The 15,426-nt window shown below is 39.1% G+C and overlaps 2 protein-coding genes across 2 annotated transcripts; one reads left to right on the top strand and one right to left on the bottom strand.

The window, feature by feature from the left end:
- LOC124454941 (cytosolic phospholipase A2-like) lies at positions 1-6,705 on the top strand. Its single transcript, XM_047005693.1, has 3 exons — positions 1-129; positions 4,577-4,781; positions 6,085-6,705. Exons 1-3 carry the CDS (start codon positions 1-3, stop codon positions 6,408-6,410), a joined length of 660 nt encoding a protein of 219 aa, XP_046861649.1. The 3' UTR covers positions 6,411-6,705.
- A 4,634-nt stretch (positions 6,706-11,339) lies between these two features.
- On the bottom strand, positions 11,340-12,209 carry LOC124454940. Its single transcript, XM_047005692.1, has one exon. The coding sequence runs from the start codon at positions 12,207-12,209 to the stop codon at positions 11,340-11,342; it is 870 nt and encodes a 289-aa protein (XP_046861648.1).
- Positions 12,210-15,426: the final 3,217 nt, after the last annotated feature.

Genomic DNA, 15,426 nt, shown 5'->3' with positions numbered 1-15,426 from the left:
ATGCAGACAAATGAACCAGTAAAATTGTCTGAATGTGCTGTTTTAAGAGCAAGATACACTACTCAAGTTGAAAAAGCTAGATGTCAAAAAAGTACAATATTTCTGGCAATAAACGCAGGAATTGACCAAGTGACCATTTTACACAAACTGTTATCGGTGGATAACTTTGCGAGTTTTTATTGAATTCACTCAAATATATGCTTAAGATAATCGCTGTATGTTCCTTATTCAAATAAACTTGATTGGATAAATTTCGATACAATATAATGGCAAGAACTGCGAAAAACCTCATTTTTGTAATACAATCTACATATCTTTTGCCCTGTTGACGCCGCCATATTGAATAAACATGATGGCCCAACGCGCACACATATAGTATGTACGTACCTATGACTACTACATCTATGGTAAAATTAGATATTTTAATATGGCGCAAAGCTCAAATTTAAACACGGTAAACAATTACAGACTTGCATTGTCATGTTATATCGCAAGCTAAGCAAAGAAGATAAAAAATTGAACATGCCTTGCATATTTTAACTAGTCTGAGGCAACGTATTTAAAAAATATCTGTTGTAAAAGCACTTCTAGTTTGTTTTGAAAAAATACAGCAACCCTTATTCAACGTTGATTGTTATTCTTTGAATAATATTACACGACGCCTTCCCTTTATCGCGTTCCAGACTTTGTTGTGAGCAAAACGCGAACGCCAAATTGTATTCGAGAAAATGCAAAATTCAACGTTTGAAACAGGCCTTATTATGCGATGCCCTATGTTACTAAAAGATGTTAGATACAACCACATTTCACATAGTGATTAGCCGCTGACCGTGCGAGTACGGGAATATTAAGAAAAAAGGTACGTATGGCGTACATATGGATTTAATTTTAAAAAGACGAAATACTATTAACAAGTTTTCAATTTAGCTAGTGATAATATTCTAATTGAAGAGTCAAGCACAATCCTTAATTAACATAATCATAATCACTATACATAAATTTAAAAGTTGCTTCATCGAGGAGATAAAGTGAATTTAACTGAATGAAAATGAAATATTAGTTTGAAAAATTTACGTTAATCGTAAAACAGAGGGAAATGAGAGCAAAGATGAGCATAACCTCCATGGTCCTAGCTTTATACTGTTCGATCACTAATGTTTTACTTCTATTCTTCTACTACCTCCACCGTTTTTATACCGGCTGAACTTTAATGTTATATTTCTATTCTCATCAGTCGAAAATCATTTTACTTGTAAACACACAACTTGAATAAAAAATTTTGATATATTCATAAATATACCATATACTAATTGAAAACCATATTTAGGGTTGATACAATATGAAAAAAAGGCGTATACAGTCAAGAAACGTAGGAATCTCCTCAGAAGCCAAGACCTCTTTTATGTGAAGACACATTTACAACCTTTCCTTAGCGGAGGTGAAACCAAAACAACCTTCACAAACAACATTATAAACTGTTGTAAGCGGTTGCACTTGATCTATTTCCAGTCAAATTAGTAATTATCCCGACTAATTGACATATTACGGTAGATTCAAATTGCTTAAAACGTTTCAGTTGCTTCAGGATCGTTTACCATGCATTAGCCACGTATTTTGGACGCTGTATTATTTCTTGATCATCTAACTCCTGAATAATTTTTGGCATCGAGCTCTTTTTAATGACCCTGCAGCACTTGTAACTTGAAAGCACGTCAGCTACATCTTCGTCCAATGAAGGGTCAGGGCATTCATCACTGATACTTCTTTTGCCTCTAAAGTGTCACTTTCCTCCTTTGATATGTATTGATGAAAAGACTCTACTAGTCAATCTTTAGGAAGCGCGTACTCCGAAAAATACAGGAAGCAATAAATGCACTGGACAAAGTAACACGAAAATATCCAAAGTTAATAAATCCTGCAACAAGATTACGAGCAATACTTTTCCATTCACTCTGTTGGTAGTCATGACGTATAGCTGGGACTTTTTCCCAAGTACCAGTAGCCGGGGAGTTATAAAACTCTCTCCAAAATATGCTAAGTGCCTCTTGTTTTACACCAGGACCTCTTCCGTTTTCGATTCTCCTGTTTCGTCGATAAATACAATCTCTAGGCAACACGACAAAATACTTTCGTCTTTAGAACGCAATAATCATGTCTGCTATAATCAAACGATTGTTTTCTTAAAGCTGATTACCACTGTACAATTCACCATCTGCATCAATATTTACGTCTCCATCATCTTTCAAATTAAATAGTATAGCACTTTTTACAATCACAAAAACAAAACAAAGATTTTTATCAGGCATAAGTAACAAATTTATTTTTATAACAATTTTGGTAAAAGTGAGTGATCGATGTCTGCAGATAAAATTTATCACAGTTTAATAATATTAACAGTAGTACTAATAATAATAACAATAATACAAATAATACAAGGACTAATAAGGATACTGATGGAAAAATGCTAGGGTACTTGGGATTACAATTAAAAATAAAAGGCCAAAAATAGTCAACTAGTTTATATAGTTTCTTTGGCATACTCTATATTAACAAAAATAAAAATTATACTGATGATGATACCATAATACCTTAAAAGACACTCAGAATCAATACTACTAAAAAACTCAAAAAAATTACATACCTACTTATAATATATTTCAAGTCGACTTAAGTCGTACGGGTAAACTAACTTTTTCTAACTCCTTTTTGGGCATTATACTTGAGCATGCTGCCCAAGTTCTTGGTCATGGCAACGACCAACTGCATGTACTAGCACCGACTTTGAAGTAAATGGCATGCTTAGTAACAATTTAATACGGAAATCATCTGCGCATGCGCTTAAGCATGCGCCGTCTACTCGACTAATTGTTCATAGTCGTAGCAACGACTAATTATATGTACTTAAACTACATTTGTGGCAATTAGCTCCTTTAGTCGCAAATTATCAAAGAAATAATCTGGCATGCGCAGTAGTGACTTTAACAATACCACAACATTCGTAAGCCTTTAAATTTATGTATATATATGTAAAGCTAAAACTTCATGTAATAGATGTCAACTAGCAGTGGAAGCTGGGTGCGATATAGTATGCAGTGGCTTAGGGACCCACACTTCGGTGGCGACCGCACTCTCCCTGCGCACCCCGAGCAAAGCTTATCGCAGGTGATCTCGGGGTCTGATGGGCGGAAGCTTGCTATTGCATCTCCCAAGTAGGATAGCGTGGAGGGGCCGAAATCTCTTACCGAAACGATAGCATGCGGCGTTCTAGTGCCTTACATATAAGAAGATATCGGAAAGCATGAACCAAGAACGGTGTGTTTTGCTTTTGAATTTTATCTATTTGTTTATCTCACAAAAGAAACTAGAACATCCAAAGATACTGTAAAGTTTAAAAAAACTTATGCCTCTTTGACTATACGTTTTTTACATGTTACCTTTTGCAATGTAACTTTCTCATAACTTTCTCGTGATGAACGAGAGCCTGCTTATACAATGTAACTCTCATGAACAAAGCACTCACGTGCTTTATGGAAAAAGGGATCATATACTTTTTTAGTGATGGTTTTTACAAAGATTTTTTACATAGAAAGTTTATAAAATCATTTAATAAGCCAAGCCATCGTCAAATTGAACCCTTATGTCATAAAATTTTATTTCATTTTGGAGAGTAAATTTCTTTTTTAACGATTCAATCTAGAAAGTAACTTCAAATATCGAGTAAGTTTGCGATTCAACAGTACACTTTTCCGATTAAAAGGACTTCTTTTAATCGCACAGAGGCAGTCGTCCACTTTGTTACGTGGATGCATGTAGTATGTATTTCGTTGTAAGAACTCACCCGATCAAAGATTATCTAGTTCCAATTTTAGGTGCATCGAGCGAAGAAAATTGCAAGTCATACAATTTTTTATAGCTATAGTTTAAATACCATTTTTACGTATATAACTTGTAAATGAATCTGAAAATCTAATTTTAGAATATTTCATCCATCAATTATATTAATATTGATAAGTGATTATAAGACAGCGAATCCAACATATAGTAAAAATAGCAATTCAAAAATTTGAATGATTTGCCTTTTTAACGCCTTGTGTAGTTGGAATTCGTCCTGGATATTCTAACTCACGTCGTAAAGGCCCGTAACAATCTTTACAAAAAAGTCATTTGCACGACAAAATGCCAATATCCAAGCTTTCTTTCGATCGCTATGCTTTTTCCTGACCAAAAAAAATTAATATTTACTGTTATGCCTTCTGCCTTTATGAATAATCGTTCTGAATAACTATTAAAAGATTCACGAATACCCTAAAACTCAAAATCATCTCCTGACCATTTTAGCCACATAATTTTGCCATTATTCTATGCATAAACAAAACTACGTTAGACTATTTGATTGTACGAATTTTTTAATTTGATCTCGTATTTTTGACATCTGTGTCTACCGTCGGAAAGTTGGAATAAACAGGAATGATCTAATCTGTTGGGAGAAAGTTGCACCTAGTTTTAAAACCATGGCTATTACAAAAAGGTGCTATCTTTAACATGTAGAACCGATGCTTTTTCTTCTTTTATCCAGGAACTGTTGAAAGCAGAGAAATGGGCAAGAGAAAAGAAATATCCCTTTCCAAATATTAAGTATAATCCGGTGGTCAAAGATTCAGAGGTCAAAGATTCTGAAATTCGTGAATGTTATATATTTGAAGATGAAAATGATCCGAACTGCCCAACAATTTTACATTTTCCAGTTGTAAACAACTCATTTCGAGAGTATCTTAGCCCAGGTGAATAAATGCGAAACATACGGATGTGCCTTTTAATGCAATTATCTCAAGTAAGGAAGTATCTTCCATGTGTCACATGTAAAGGAAGTATCTTCCATATGTCACACGTAAAAGAAGTATCTTCCATATGTCACACGTAAAGGAAGTATCTTCCATATGTCACACGTAAAGGAAGTATCTTCCATTTGTCACACGTAAAGGAAGTATCTTCAATGTGTCACACGTAAAAGAAGTATCTTCCATGTTTCACACGTAAAAGAAGTATCTTCAATGTTTCACATGTGAAGGAAGTATCTTCCATGTGTCACACGTAAAAGAAGTATCTTCCATGTGTCACACGTAAAGTAAGTATCTTCAATGTTTCACATGTGAAGAAAGTATCTTCCATGTGTCACACGTAAAAGAAGTATCTTCAATGTGTCACACGTAAAAGAAGTATCTTCCATGTTTCACACGTAAAAGAAGTATCTTCAATGTTTCACATGTGAAGGAAGTATCTTCCATGTGTCACACGTAAAAGAAGTATCTTCCATATGTCACACGTAAAGTAAGTATCTTCCATTTGTCACACGTAAAGGAAGTATCTTCCATGTGTCACACGTAAAGGACGTATCTTCCATGTGTCACACGTAAAGGAAGTATCTTCCATGTGTCACACGTAAAAGAAGTATCTTCCATGTGTCACAAACAAAAGAAGTATCTTCCATTTCTCACACGTAAAAGAAGTATTTTCCATATGTCACACGTAAGGGAAGTATCTTCCATGTGTCACACGTAAAAGAAGTATCTTCCATATGTCACACGTAAAGGAAGTATCTTCAATATGTCACACGTAAAGGAAGTATCTTCCATATGTCACACGTAAAGGAAGTATCTTCCATGTGTCACATGTAAAGGATTTATCTTCCCAATGGCAAATTGACGTTTATTCAACCGAAAATTTACTATTAAAGTTGATTTCACCTTTCTTTTGAAATTTTATAATATTTATTTGAACATTTAAATATTCTTACAAATATACAAATGCTTGTTTTGTAGTTCCTTCAAACTTGTAGAAAATGATTTGATTGTTTAGTGTAAAACTAAATAAAAAATTGACCAATCAGATTATCTGCCGTAAGTTTTGAAAATGCACACTACAAAAACGGACATTTGAATGTTTGTACATGTATTTGAATGTTCCAGCCATGTTGTCAAAAGCATGGTGAAATCGACGCTTTTATTAACTTAAACTAATTTTGAACCTTTTATGATTTATACTACACAATGTTGATCCATCAAAACAATCGGGTTTTTTTTGAAGTTGTGAAGAGAGAGAAAGATGACGACATAGAGTTTGCAAACTTTGACATTTTTGATGACCCTGATGAACCTTATTCCTCCTTCAAATTTGAATACAAGCCCAAAACGTTCGAAAGATTGCATGAACTAATGAAATACAACACGCTCGTGAGCATTGATCTGATCATGGGAAAAATAATCAATATTGTAAAGTACAGGCGAAAGCACAGAAAGTATGCTAAGAAACACTCATTAAAAGAAAAAAATGTTAACAATAGTTTTAGTTCCTTCACTTGTATACCAATATACCAAAATAATCCACATCGTATAAACCAACCTAACATTTAAACTATTATTTGTTAGTGCCCGTTTGTAGTGTTAGTAGATTAATTTGCTTTATTATATGTAATTCCACAGACTTATATTTGTATTACATAATAAGCGTGTATGTAACTGATGTAGTACTTACGTAAGAGTAAAGCTCATAAATAGTTATGATTAAAAGTTCATAATAAGTACTATCTTATATTTACTTTTCTACCTCCAATGTCCTAGCTTTATATTTAGGCTGATTTCTAATGTCAGTACTTACGTAGAGATAAAGTTCACAAATAAATATAATCAAAAGTTCATAACAGGTTAATGTTTTACTTTTATTTTTCTACTTCCAATGTCCTATAGCTCTATATACGAGCTGACCTCCTATGTCTTCTATGCTAACCTACCTCCACTTTCTCATTTTTAGTCGAGGTTAACTTTAATTCCACTCCCCTTCCTTCACTGTCCTACTTTCACCATGACCTCTTATGCCTTCTATACTAACCTACCTCCACTGTCTCACCTTTAGATGAAGTAAACTTTAATTTAATTCTACTCTATCACTATGTAAATTCTATATATATCATCATGTAAACATGATGGCGTTCTTTAAAAAGATAAAGAGAAAGAAGATTATGGCGTGGATGCTTGGACCAACGACTGGGACATAGAGTAGACAAAAAGGTAGACATAATGGTAGACATAAATTTTTTTATGCCATGTAAACTATAAGCATTGTGTCTATACAATGACAATATACATAGTGAATTTGTTGTTTAATAAAGTCTATGGACTCACACATTTCGCGGTACACATGTTGGACCTTTTAATAGTTATCAAGAATATAATCATTTTTAAAAACACGGTCAAAGCAATCATATTTAAATATTTTTTATGATTTTGTAATAATCCACCAGCATCTCATAAGCGGACACCTCCGACAAAAGAACACCAAGTCATGATCACAAGGGTGTCCTTTTAAGGTAAGTTTGATTGCATTCATTGCAATCGAATATAAAAATGCTTTTAAAAACGTCTATGCCTGTATGGAGTAAAGAATGTTCTAAAGTTTCTTCCTTGATGTTTTGCATCGTTACAAACATTTGCTGGCACGGATGAAACTATCAAACACAATACTGGTCATTTTACGGGCGTGATTAACACTATAGTACCTACGTCATTGCATTGAATATTCAATTTCATTACATGTTATTTTACTACATGCATATGTTTATCTTTAAAGAATTAGCCATGGAAAATTTTGTTAAATGTTGTTGTTACAACACACAATACACAGTTGAAAGCTCGTTTTAAAGAGTAGCTACCTTGATTAAGCATGTCTCTCGAATATGCGCCGCATCTAAAGTTGCAAATATTTGAAGAGCGCCGCACTTTCTTATACCCGTAAATACGGTAATTGAGTTGGTTGATTGAGCTAAGATCAGTTTTTATGGTAAAATACAAACTTGACTGCAAACGAATCATTGTATGTATTGTTGGTATTATCTAACTGTGGGTGAATTTTTGATTTTTGCTTTAAATATTTTTAATAAAAATTATAATTATTTAAAATAAAATATATTAATGATATTGATAGTAGGTGAAATGTAAACAGCTAACTAAAGATAACCTTAATGACAGTGAACTTATAAATAGCTCACCTGTTCTTCACTAATATATGTCATGAGAAAGATTAACACTTCATTTTAGCTGTAGTCTGTACTATGAAAAATTTCAAAAAAATGAAATGTTTTCATTAATAATTTATAATTTGCATTCATTGTACAATCATAAACAATCAAATTAAAGAAATGGTACTTTATGCTGTGCTTGATGTTTGATAAATCATAAATGATTAGAAACATAATAATTCATGAATGCAATATCCGACGTCATTTTCTAAAATCGTCATCCATTTTGAGTGAGACAAGATGATTCTTAATTTTTATTTCGATATCATACTCCAGATATTTCTGATTCCTATAATGCATCAATTTATTGGTAAATTAACCAAAGGATTAACAGGTCCCAGCGGAAGAACTGAATATCAACATTTACAATAGATCGATTTTTTCAAGATTTCTTTTAATTACAAAGTATGTCGAGGTTTGCCTCTACTTTAGGAACACGTCATACAAAGATTTTATTAATTTTATTTTAATGCAATCGCAGTCATCTCTGGTTGGTGGGCAGTACAAGTGACATGGTAGGTAGCAATCACCAGCATTGTCTCGCGGAATCCACGCAATAAATTTATGTAACTTCAAAAGAAAATCTTACGGCTTGATTTGTAAATTATCAAAGATAATGTAATTCAGTAAATCATTTGATTTGTCAATAATATTTTATTCTTAGCAGCAATAAAACTTCATCATTTTACTTTTCTTTATACATTATGATAATATGTACATTTACTTTATATAATATTGTTGATTACAACTTGTTACACGTAGTTTTGTATTACAGATACATTTCAATAATGGATAAAAATGTCAAACACACAGCGTTTTCTACATAAGCATTTAAATTTTCCACGACACATTTTACGAAAAGCATCTTCGATTAGAATTAGGTTTTTAGTGTATTTCTTTGACATGATTCCCAATCATTAGGATCTTCTCTCAAATTCTATAAAATTTTATAAAATTTAATTCTCAGATAAGCATTTCCTGGTTTCAGTAAATATATAGGAATATAGGAAAATCCTATCCAGGATCTGAACAGGAAAAAAATCCGCAAATTTTGGCCAGTTTTAAATTTTGTCTGTGATTACTACTTGTGTTTGCCAAGTCTTACCAAAATCAAATCAAAACAGTTTCATCTATTGTCATAATCATAGTATTGTTCCTTGGTAGCAATAGAAAGATGAAGCACGTCATTTTTTGCAATGAAAAGTAAAAAGAACAATACAATACACTATAAAAAATTAATGCACCATCTTTCTTGCAATGAGTAAGAGTTAATATGCATGGAACATGATAGTACAAGCAATGTTTAAAGAGAATACCAATCTTTTAAACAATCATTTGCAATAGGGTAGTATTATTTAATAATGCAGGATGTAACAGATACGAATGAGAACATACACATCATTCATGAATACATAAAACTGTGTGCATTATTCTTAGCTTCTCTCAAAGCTGCTGCTATTCTTAGCTTCTCCCAAAGCTGCTGCTATATTCACATACTGAAAGGGAAGTATTGTAGTGACGTACACAACGTGCGTATATTATTGATCTAGATTTATGTATTAGCAATAGAGGAAATAGCCAATCTTACACTTAATCAATCGTGCTACTTAAACTTACGCACTTAACTTTATGATTACGTAAAACTGCTCAATTTTCAAGTATTTTATCCGCCTTGTAATAACTGCACCTTGTTTAGCCAAATATATAAAAAGCCTGAAAGTAAATTGTAAAAGATAGAATACTCATGACTGTTGTAAATAACTTCTTCGCTAGTGAATAAAAGAATCAAAAAATTTAATAACGTTCTAGTACATTGAACTCACGTTCGGGTCTCATACGACAGACTTATATAACGCTAAAGTATCAGACAAACACAAAGCAAATGCATTTTGAAAACATGTAAATGCCCCCATCCTTCTGTAAATGCCCCATCCAACACATCAAACTAAAACATAGTCATGTGAAAATGATGGTCGCGTTTTGTATGCGTTGCAGAAAACTGCAACCAGTTATAAGTGGTATAGTTGTAAATCATAACGGCAACCCCAGACTTGCAGGGCGCTGTGGTGTATGTGGTAGTGCTGTTTCTAGGTTTCTTTCCAAAAAAATCTCGTCGTAATGGAGGAAAAATAATCGTTTCTACGGACGGAAGCGTTGAAGAACGCCTCGCAGAGGCGTACTACAGTCCTGCGGGGTACTGGCACGGCATTGCTGTTATCCCAAAGCTGGCAAAAGAAGCTAGCGTCGGCGAGGATGAGGCTCATGAATGGCTAACAGGCCATCTGGCAGATCTACTTTCCCGCACCAGAGTAAAGTGCTATCCCCCGACCTAAGTTTGATATCAGCACCACGAATGAGATCCACCAGGCCGATCTCTTGTATCTGCCTCAAGATCGAATCGGAAGTCGCACATTCAAATACGCATTGACGGTCGTCTACGTAGCAAGTCGGTATAAGGAGGCCCAGGCAATCACAGACAAGACAGCGACTCAGGTTGGGAAGTCGTTAGAGTCTATTTATGCCGGTGTGCCTCTTCGAAGGCCTAAAGTTTTACAAGTCGAACCTGGTTCGGAGTTTCGCGGGGCTGTGCAAAAAGCATGTGATAAAAATGGTGTCACTATTCGACGGGGTAAGGTTGGGGTTCATAGAGATCAGGGGATCGTAGAAAGATTCAACCGAACTTTGGCGGAGCGATTGTTCGCTTACCAGTATCATCGCAAGCTGGCTGAGCCCGGAACTTCGAACAAAGAATGGGTACCAAGATTAACTGAGGGGGTTAAAGCGCTTAACAATGAAACTAACCGTTTGACGGGCAAAAAGCCCTCCCTTGCGATTCGGAAGAAGAGCGTTAAGGCCAAACCCGCTGCACCAGCGCAATGTCCAGTTTGTTTCAAAGAGCGACGCTTGCCATCGGATGTTATGGTGCGGTATTCGTATGCGCCTGGCGAACTTGACGTTGGCGAACGGCGTAGGGCGACCAGTACTTTATGGAGTGTGACCTCCCATCAGGTCGAGCGGGCTGTGTTTGAGGGTGAGAAGCCTGTGTTGTATTATATGAGCGATGGGCCCAAGCGCGCGATTGTACGCGAGGAGCTCCAAGTGGTGCTCTTTGGGACCAAACTACCGCCGGCTTAGTCGATGGGGCCCTGTCACGCTTTTTATGAAAGGTTTCACTACCATGTACTACCTTACGCTTAGCCGTGGAGCAACTCATCTACTGTAATTATCACATCAGAACTAATTATCAGCATAATTACGCATTTACTATTTATTCGCCTGCGGCACCAGCTTCCCTATGCCCGCATGCTAGGGTAGAGATCCCATCGGCCGCGATCCAGCGCTTCGTGTTCAGCGGGCTCAATGATGTCTTGTTGACATGCTCGCCGAAGATCTGATGCCCGCGACTGCGCAGCATATCCATACCGTGGCGGAAGCGCTTTGATTCAAATAGCGCCTCTTTGTACTGGGCATGACTGATATGTTTTTTCACGACGGCCTTTTTAACACCTTTGGCTTTGCGCTCCTCCAGACCATCGGATTTCAGGATAGAGTACATCTTGGGTCTGATACCAAGAAACTCAGCAATAGGCGTTCCAGCGCCCTCGTCCTTCAATTTCCCCAGCACTTTTTTGTTGGCTGTGCTGAACAGCGGATGGTCTTTGGGGTAGTTGCTGGTGTCGTACTGACCGGCGTTGCGTCTCATGTCAGCGTACACGTGCTCAGTCTGGATTTCCAGCACAAGGCTGTCGGTGTCGGTGTAGAGGAGCTCTGCTGACGACTTGTACAGCATCTTGAGATAGTTGTAGTACCAGACGTACATCAGATGCTTCGAGAGGTCGAGAATGCTCGTGCCCACGAAGACAGGCCGGTTGAGCAGCAGACTGCTTTTATTCATGTGAACGGCTGCGAGGTCTCCCGCATCGCCAAAGATGAGAAGCCGATTGTATGTCGGCTTGGCGATAAGTTTGCGGAAACTCTCTGTCTCGCTTGGTCGGAGAAGCTTCACATCGACACGCTTTCGGAGGTTCTCCATCGTCTTGCCAAAGACGCTGTTGCTCAGTAGCTTGTAGAGATTGACTTCAAAGTCACTCTTTGTCTTCTTCCGGAGTTCGGTGTTTTTCCGGATGTAGAGCTCCATCCATGGGCTTTGATTGAAGCGGAGCGCTCTGTGGAACTTTTTCAGGCGCATGCCAAGCCGCAGATAGAGCTGCAGATTCCGATAATAAAAGACGTACCGGGCCTTGTCGCGCAAATTGGGGACCAGCTTTTCGACCCCGTTAGACGCACCCCCATACATCTTTTGAGGAGATTTTGCTGGTAATTCGACATCCACGCGTTGTCGACCTTCAGGCGTTTTGGCGCTAATGGATATGCATTGTGCTCGTCGTGCAGCTCTTCTGGATACTCCAGATCGACTTTGAGAATGTAGCCCTTCTCTGCATCTACAGGCTGGTTTAGGGCCGTCTTCACATCCTCTTGGGTGACTCACTGGAACGCGCCTTTCGGCAGCGGCTGCGACATCGCGCAGCCGTACAGGTTGTTGGCGTCGTAGTACTGGATCCAGCTTTGGAGCCACCCCGAATCGTCGTCTGGCTACTTGGGGTTGTTGGCCTTGGCGAAGCACCTGCTGGCCATGCTGATGCCAACCCGCAGGCCCTTCAAGATGACGAGATCCATGTCAATGTCGGTGAGCAGCTCGAGCCTCACCCCTGTGTGCTTGAGGAGAGCGTCCCAGCTTAGGCCCGGGCTCGTGTAATAGTGGGCCGTGTCTAGCCGGTATCGCTCGAGGCACAGCTTTCGGAAATTCTCGAAGACGTCAGCAAGGAGGAGGACATAGGTCCGAAGGTAGAGGTGGTGGTATTCGCCAAGGGTTGTGTAGCCGAAGGCGTCCTAGACACTTTTCCTATGGGCGTAGTCACCGTCGGTGATGCCTTCGCCGGAGAGCTTGTTGTAGAAAGCCCCCTTCTACGGGAGGGCCTCCTCGTCGAATCGGAGCCAGCTCTCCATGTACTTGTAGGGTAGACCCCCTTTCGGAGCAAGAGGGTACGCCTCTGGAGGTTCGGCTCGTAGTCTGCTGTGATGCGCATGTCTTGCGGGTGGCTGGCTTTCATCAGGCCAACTAGGCTTGAGAGTATGAACTGGGCGCTGTCGATGAATCGGAGCTGGCCGATGCTGAACGAGATGTATTTCTCGGCGTTGTTGGAGATGCAGGTGACCTTCTCTTAAGTCTCTGCTATAGTCTGCATGATGAGATGGCTGTCGTAGCCCCACAGGTTGTGAAAGACAACCTGTATGGTTGTCGTCTTCGGGCTGAGCCGCAACTTCAGGTTGCCCTCATTGTGGACCGCACCTCTGTACTTGCCAGTAATGTGGCAGTGGTCTCGCACGGAATTGTCTTCAAGAGGCTTGCTGCAGACGCGGTAATTTGTGGCTTTCTTGTGGCTCCCCCAGTCCTTTCCTGTCTTGTGCATAGGCTCGGGTTTATCCAACACCATCTTTATCTTGCGCTTTTCCTATTGGAGCGGTTCCAGGAAATGCTTGGCCTCGTTGGGCCTCGGTAGAGGTGCGGTGACTGAGTTTCCAATCCGAACGAATGACTATGAATGAGTAGCCGAATGTCTCGTGTCTGGAAGTTTTCTGGGTGCCGCTCTTTTCGGGAATAAGTGCGGGGCCGTTGGTCTTACGAACCAGGCTCTCCAAGTCTGCGTAGATTTTGAAGGGCGCTTTGAGCTGCTTGTGGTAGTTCTCAAAGCGGATTTTGTCATTTGTTCCGGGAGTTTGCATTCTGATGGCAACCGCGACCTGGTTGATGCCTCGAAATTCAGGCTTATGCTCTTCCAACAAAACCTGCCTGGCGAAGCCGTAAAGGCAACGCTCACAGAAGTGCAGCTGATGGTAGCCACTCTGGTTGAGAAGGCGGTTGAAGTTCATGATCCAAGTGTAGTGGTGTTTCTCAGGATTTTTTGAATCCGAGACGAGGAAGAGATTCACAGTCTTGCCAGCTCTCTCTACTTTGCTTAGATTGCATGGAACGACGCCGCCTTCCCACCCGTACACGTTGATAGCAAGGTCGTTCTCATGCTCTACTCAATCGAGCTGGGAGAGTGGTGTGGGTGCGCTCAATCCCGCGAAGTCAAGGCCGTCTTCAGTGGGATACTTGCCCGGCCGTTGCGGGTCTTTGACTGCAGGAAACAGCTCAGCCCTTAGAGACCAGCGGAGGCAGTCGTCATCTTTGTTTTTCACGTTAATGATTGCCTTCTTATTCTTGACGGCGGTGGGGAGAGGAAGTATTGAGCCTCCCAGACCCTTCCCGAGTGAACTTTTCCAATCTCTCGAGGATTGTTGGGAAGGCTTCATGTAGGGCTTGCGGAATCTCATGCTCCTGTAGCAGCGTGATCTGCTTTGTCTGGAACACTAGTGCTTGGAGCACTTCAGTACCATTTGCTTCATCGTTCCGAAGCTCAACCTCTACAGCCAACTGGAACTTAACTCCTCGTTGAGCTAATAGCTCCTCGACGAGTTTGCGTTTGATGCAGGGTTGGGCGTTTTTGAGGATAGCCATCAAGTTGCGTTCGGAGGGATGCCCCTTCGGCACAAGCATTTTCCAAAATCTCAGATGATAGCTGAAGGCCTTCGTTTCATCCTACTTAAGTTCCGTAGGTGGTGGGGGAGTAGCCCTTGTGGGGCGTCGTGGTTTAAATTGAGCCAGAAGCTCATTGATAAATACGTTCATCTCATCATCAGTAGGCTCGGCCGGCCTGCGCTTGCGCGGTTTTAGGATAGGCATGCGCTTTCCGGGTTTTGGGATAGGCGGAGTGAAATTTCTTGGCGTGGGTGTCGGGTCAGGGGGGGGGGCGGTTGAAGAGCCTTAAGAGAGGCGTTCAGCGCGTGTCCGCTGATTACACCTTGCTCATATTATTCAATCAAGCCTTATTCATTGTTCCACCAAGCACTGTTCATTTTCAAATTTATTGTTTTCTAAGTAAATCAACACAGAAAAACCAACAAAACAAGACTAAATACAAACAGGTTGTCTACGACCAGGTCCAGATCTAGAACGTTGATTGGAGTGGGGGTGGTTGAATATTCATATATGTGCGAATATTCTTGTTTTGTGACCTAATGTGCTCAGCAGTAGGGCGTGACGGACAAATAAGTTATATAAATAGGAATGGCTAAGAAGGTATGGCATTTTCATTATTGCCAAAAAGCAGGACTTTTAAATTTATATAAGTTTGGGGAAGCTTCATCTAAGGCTCCGTTTTTGACACATTTACTCGGTCAAACCTATTACTAAGCAGAACTCTTAACTATATTTGATATTTAAGTGACCATTCCCTGCATACCAGTTCTTT

Source organism: Xenia sp. Carnegie-2017, unplaced genomic scaffold (genome assembly GCF_021976095.1).
Source record: "Xenia sp. Carnegie-2017 unplaced genomic scaffold, XeniaSp_v1 HiC_scaffold_3, whole genome shotgun sequence".
NCBI classification, from domain to species: domain Eukaryota; kingdom Metazoa; phylum Cnidaria; class Anthozoa; order Malacalcyonacea; family Xeniidae; genus Xenia; species Xenia sp. Carnegie-2017.
This window is presented reverse-complemented; position numbering and strand designations above follow the sequence as displayed.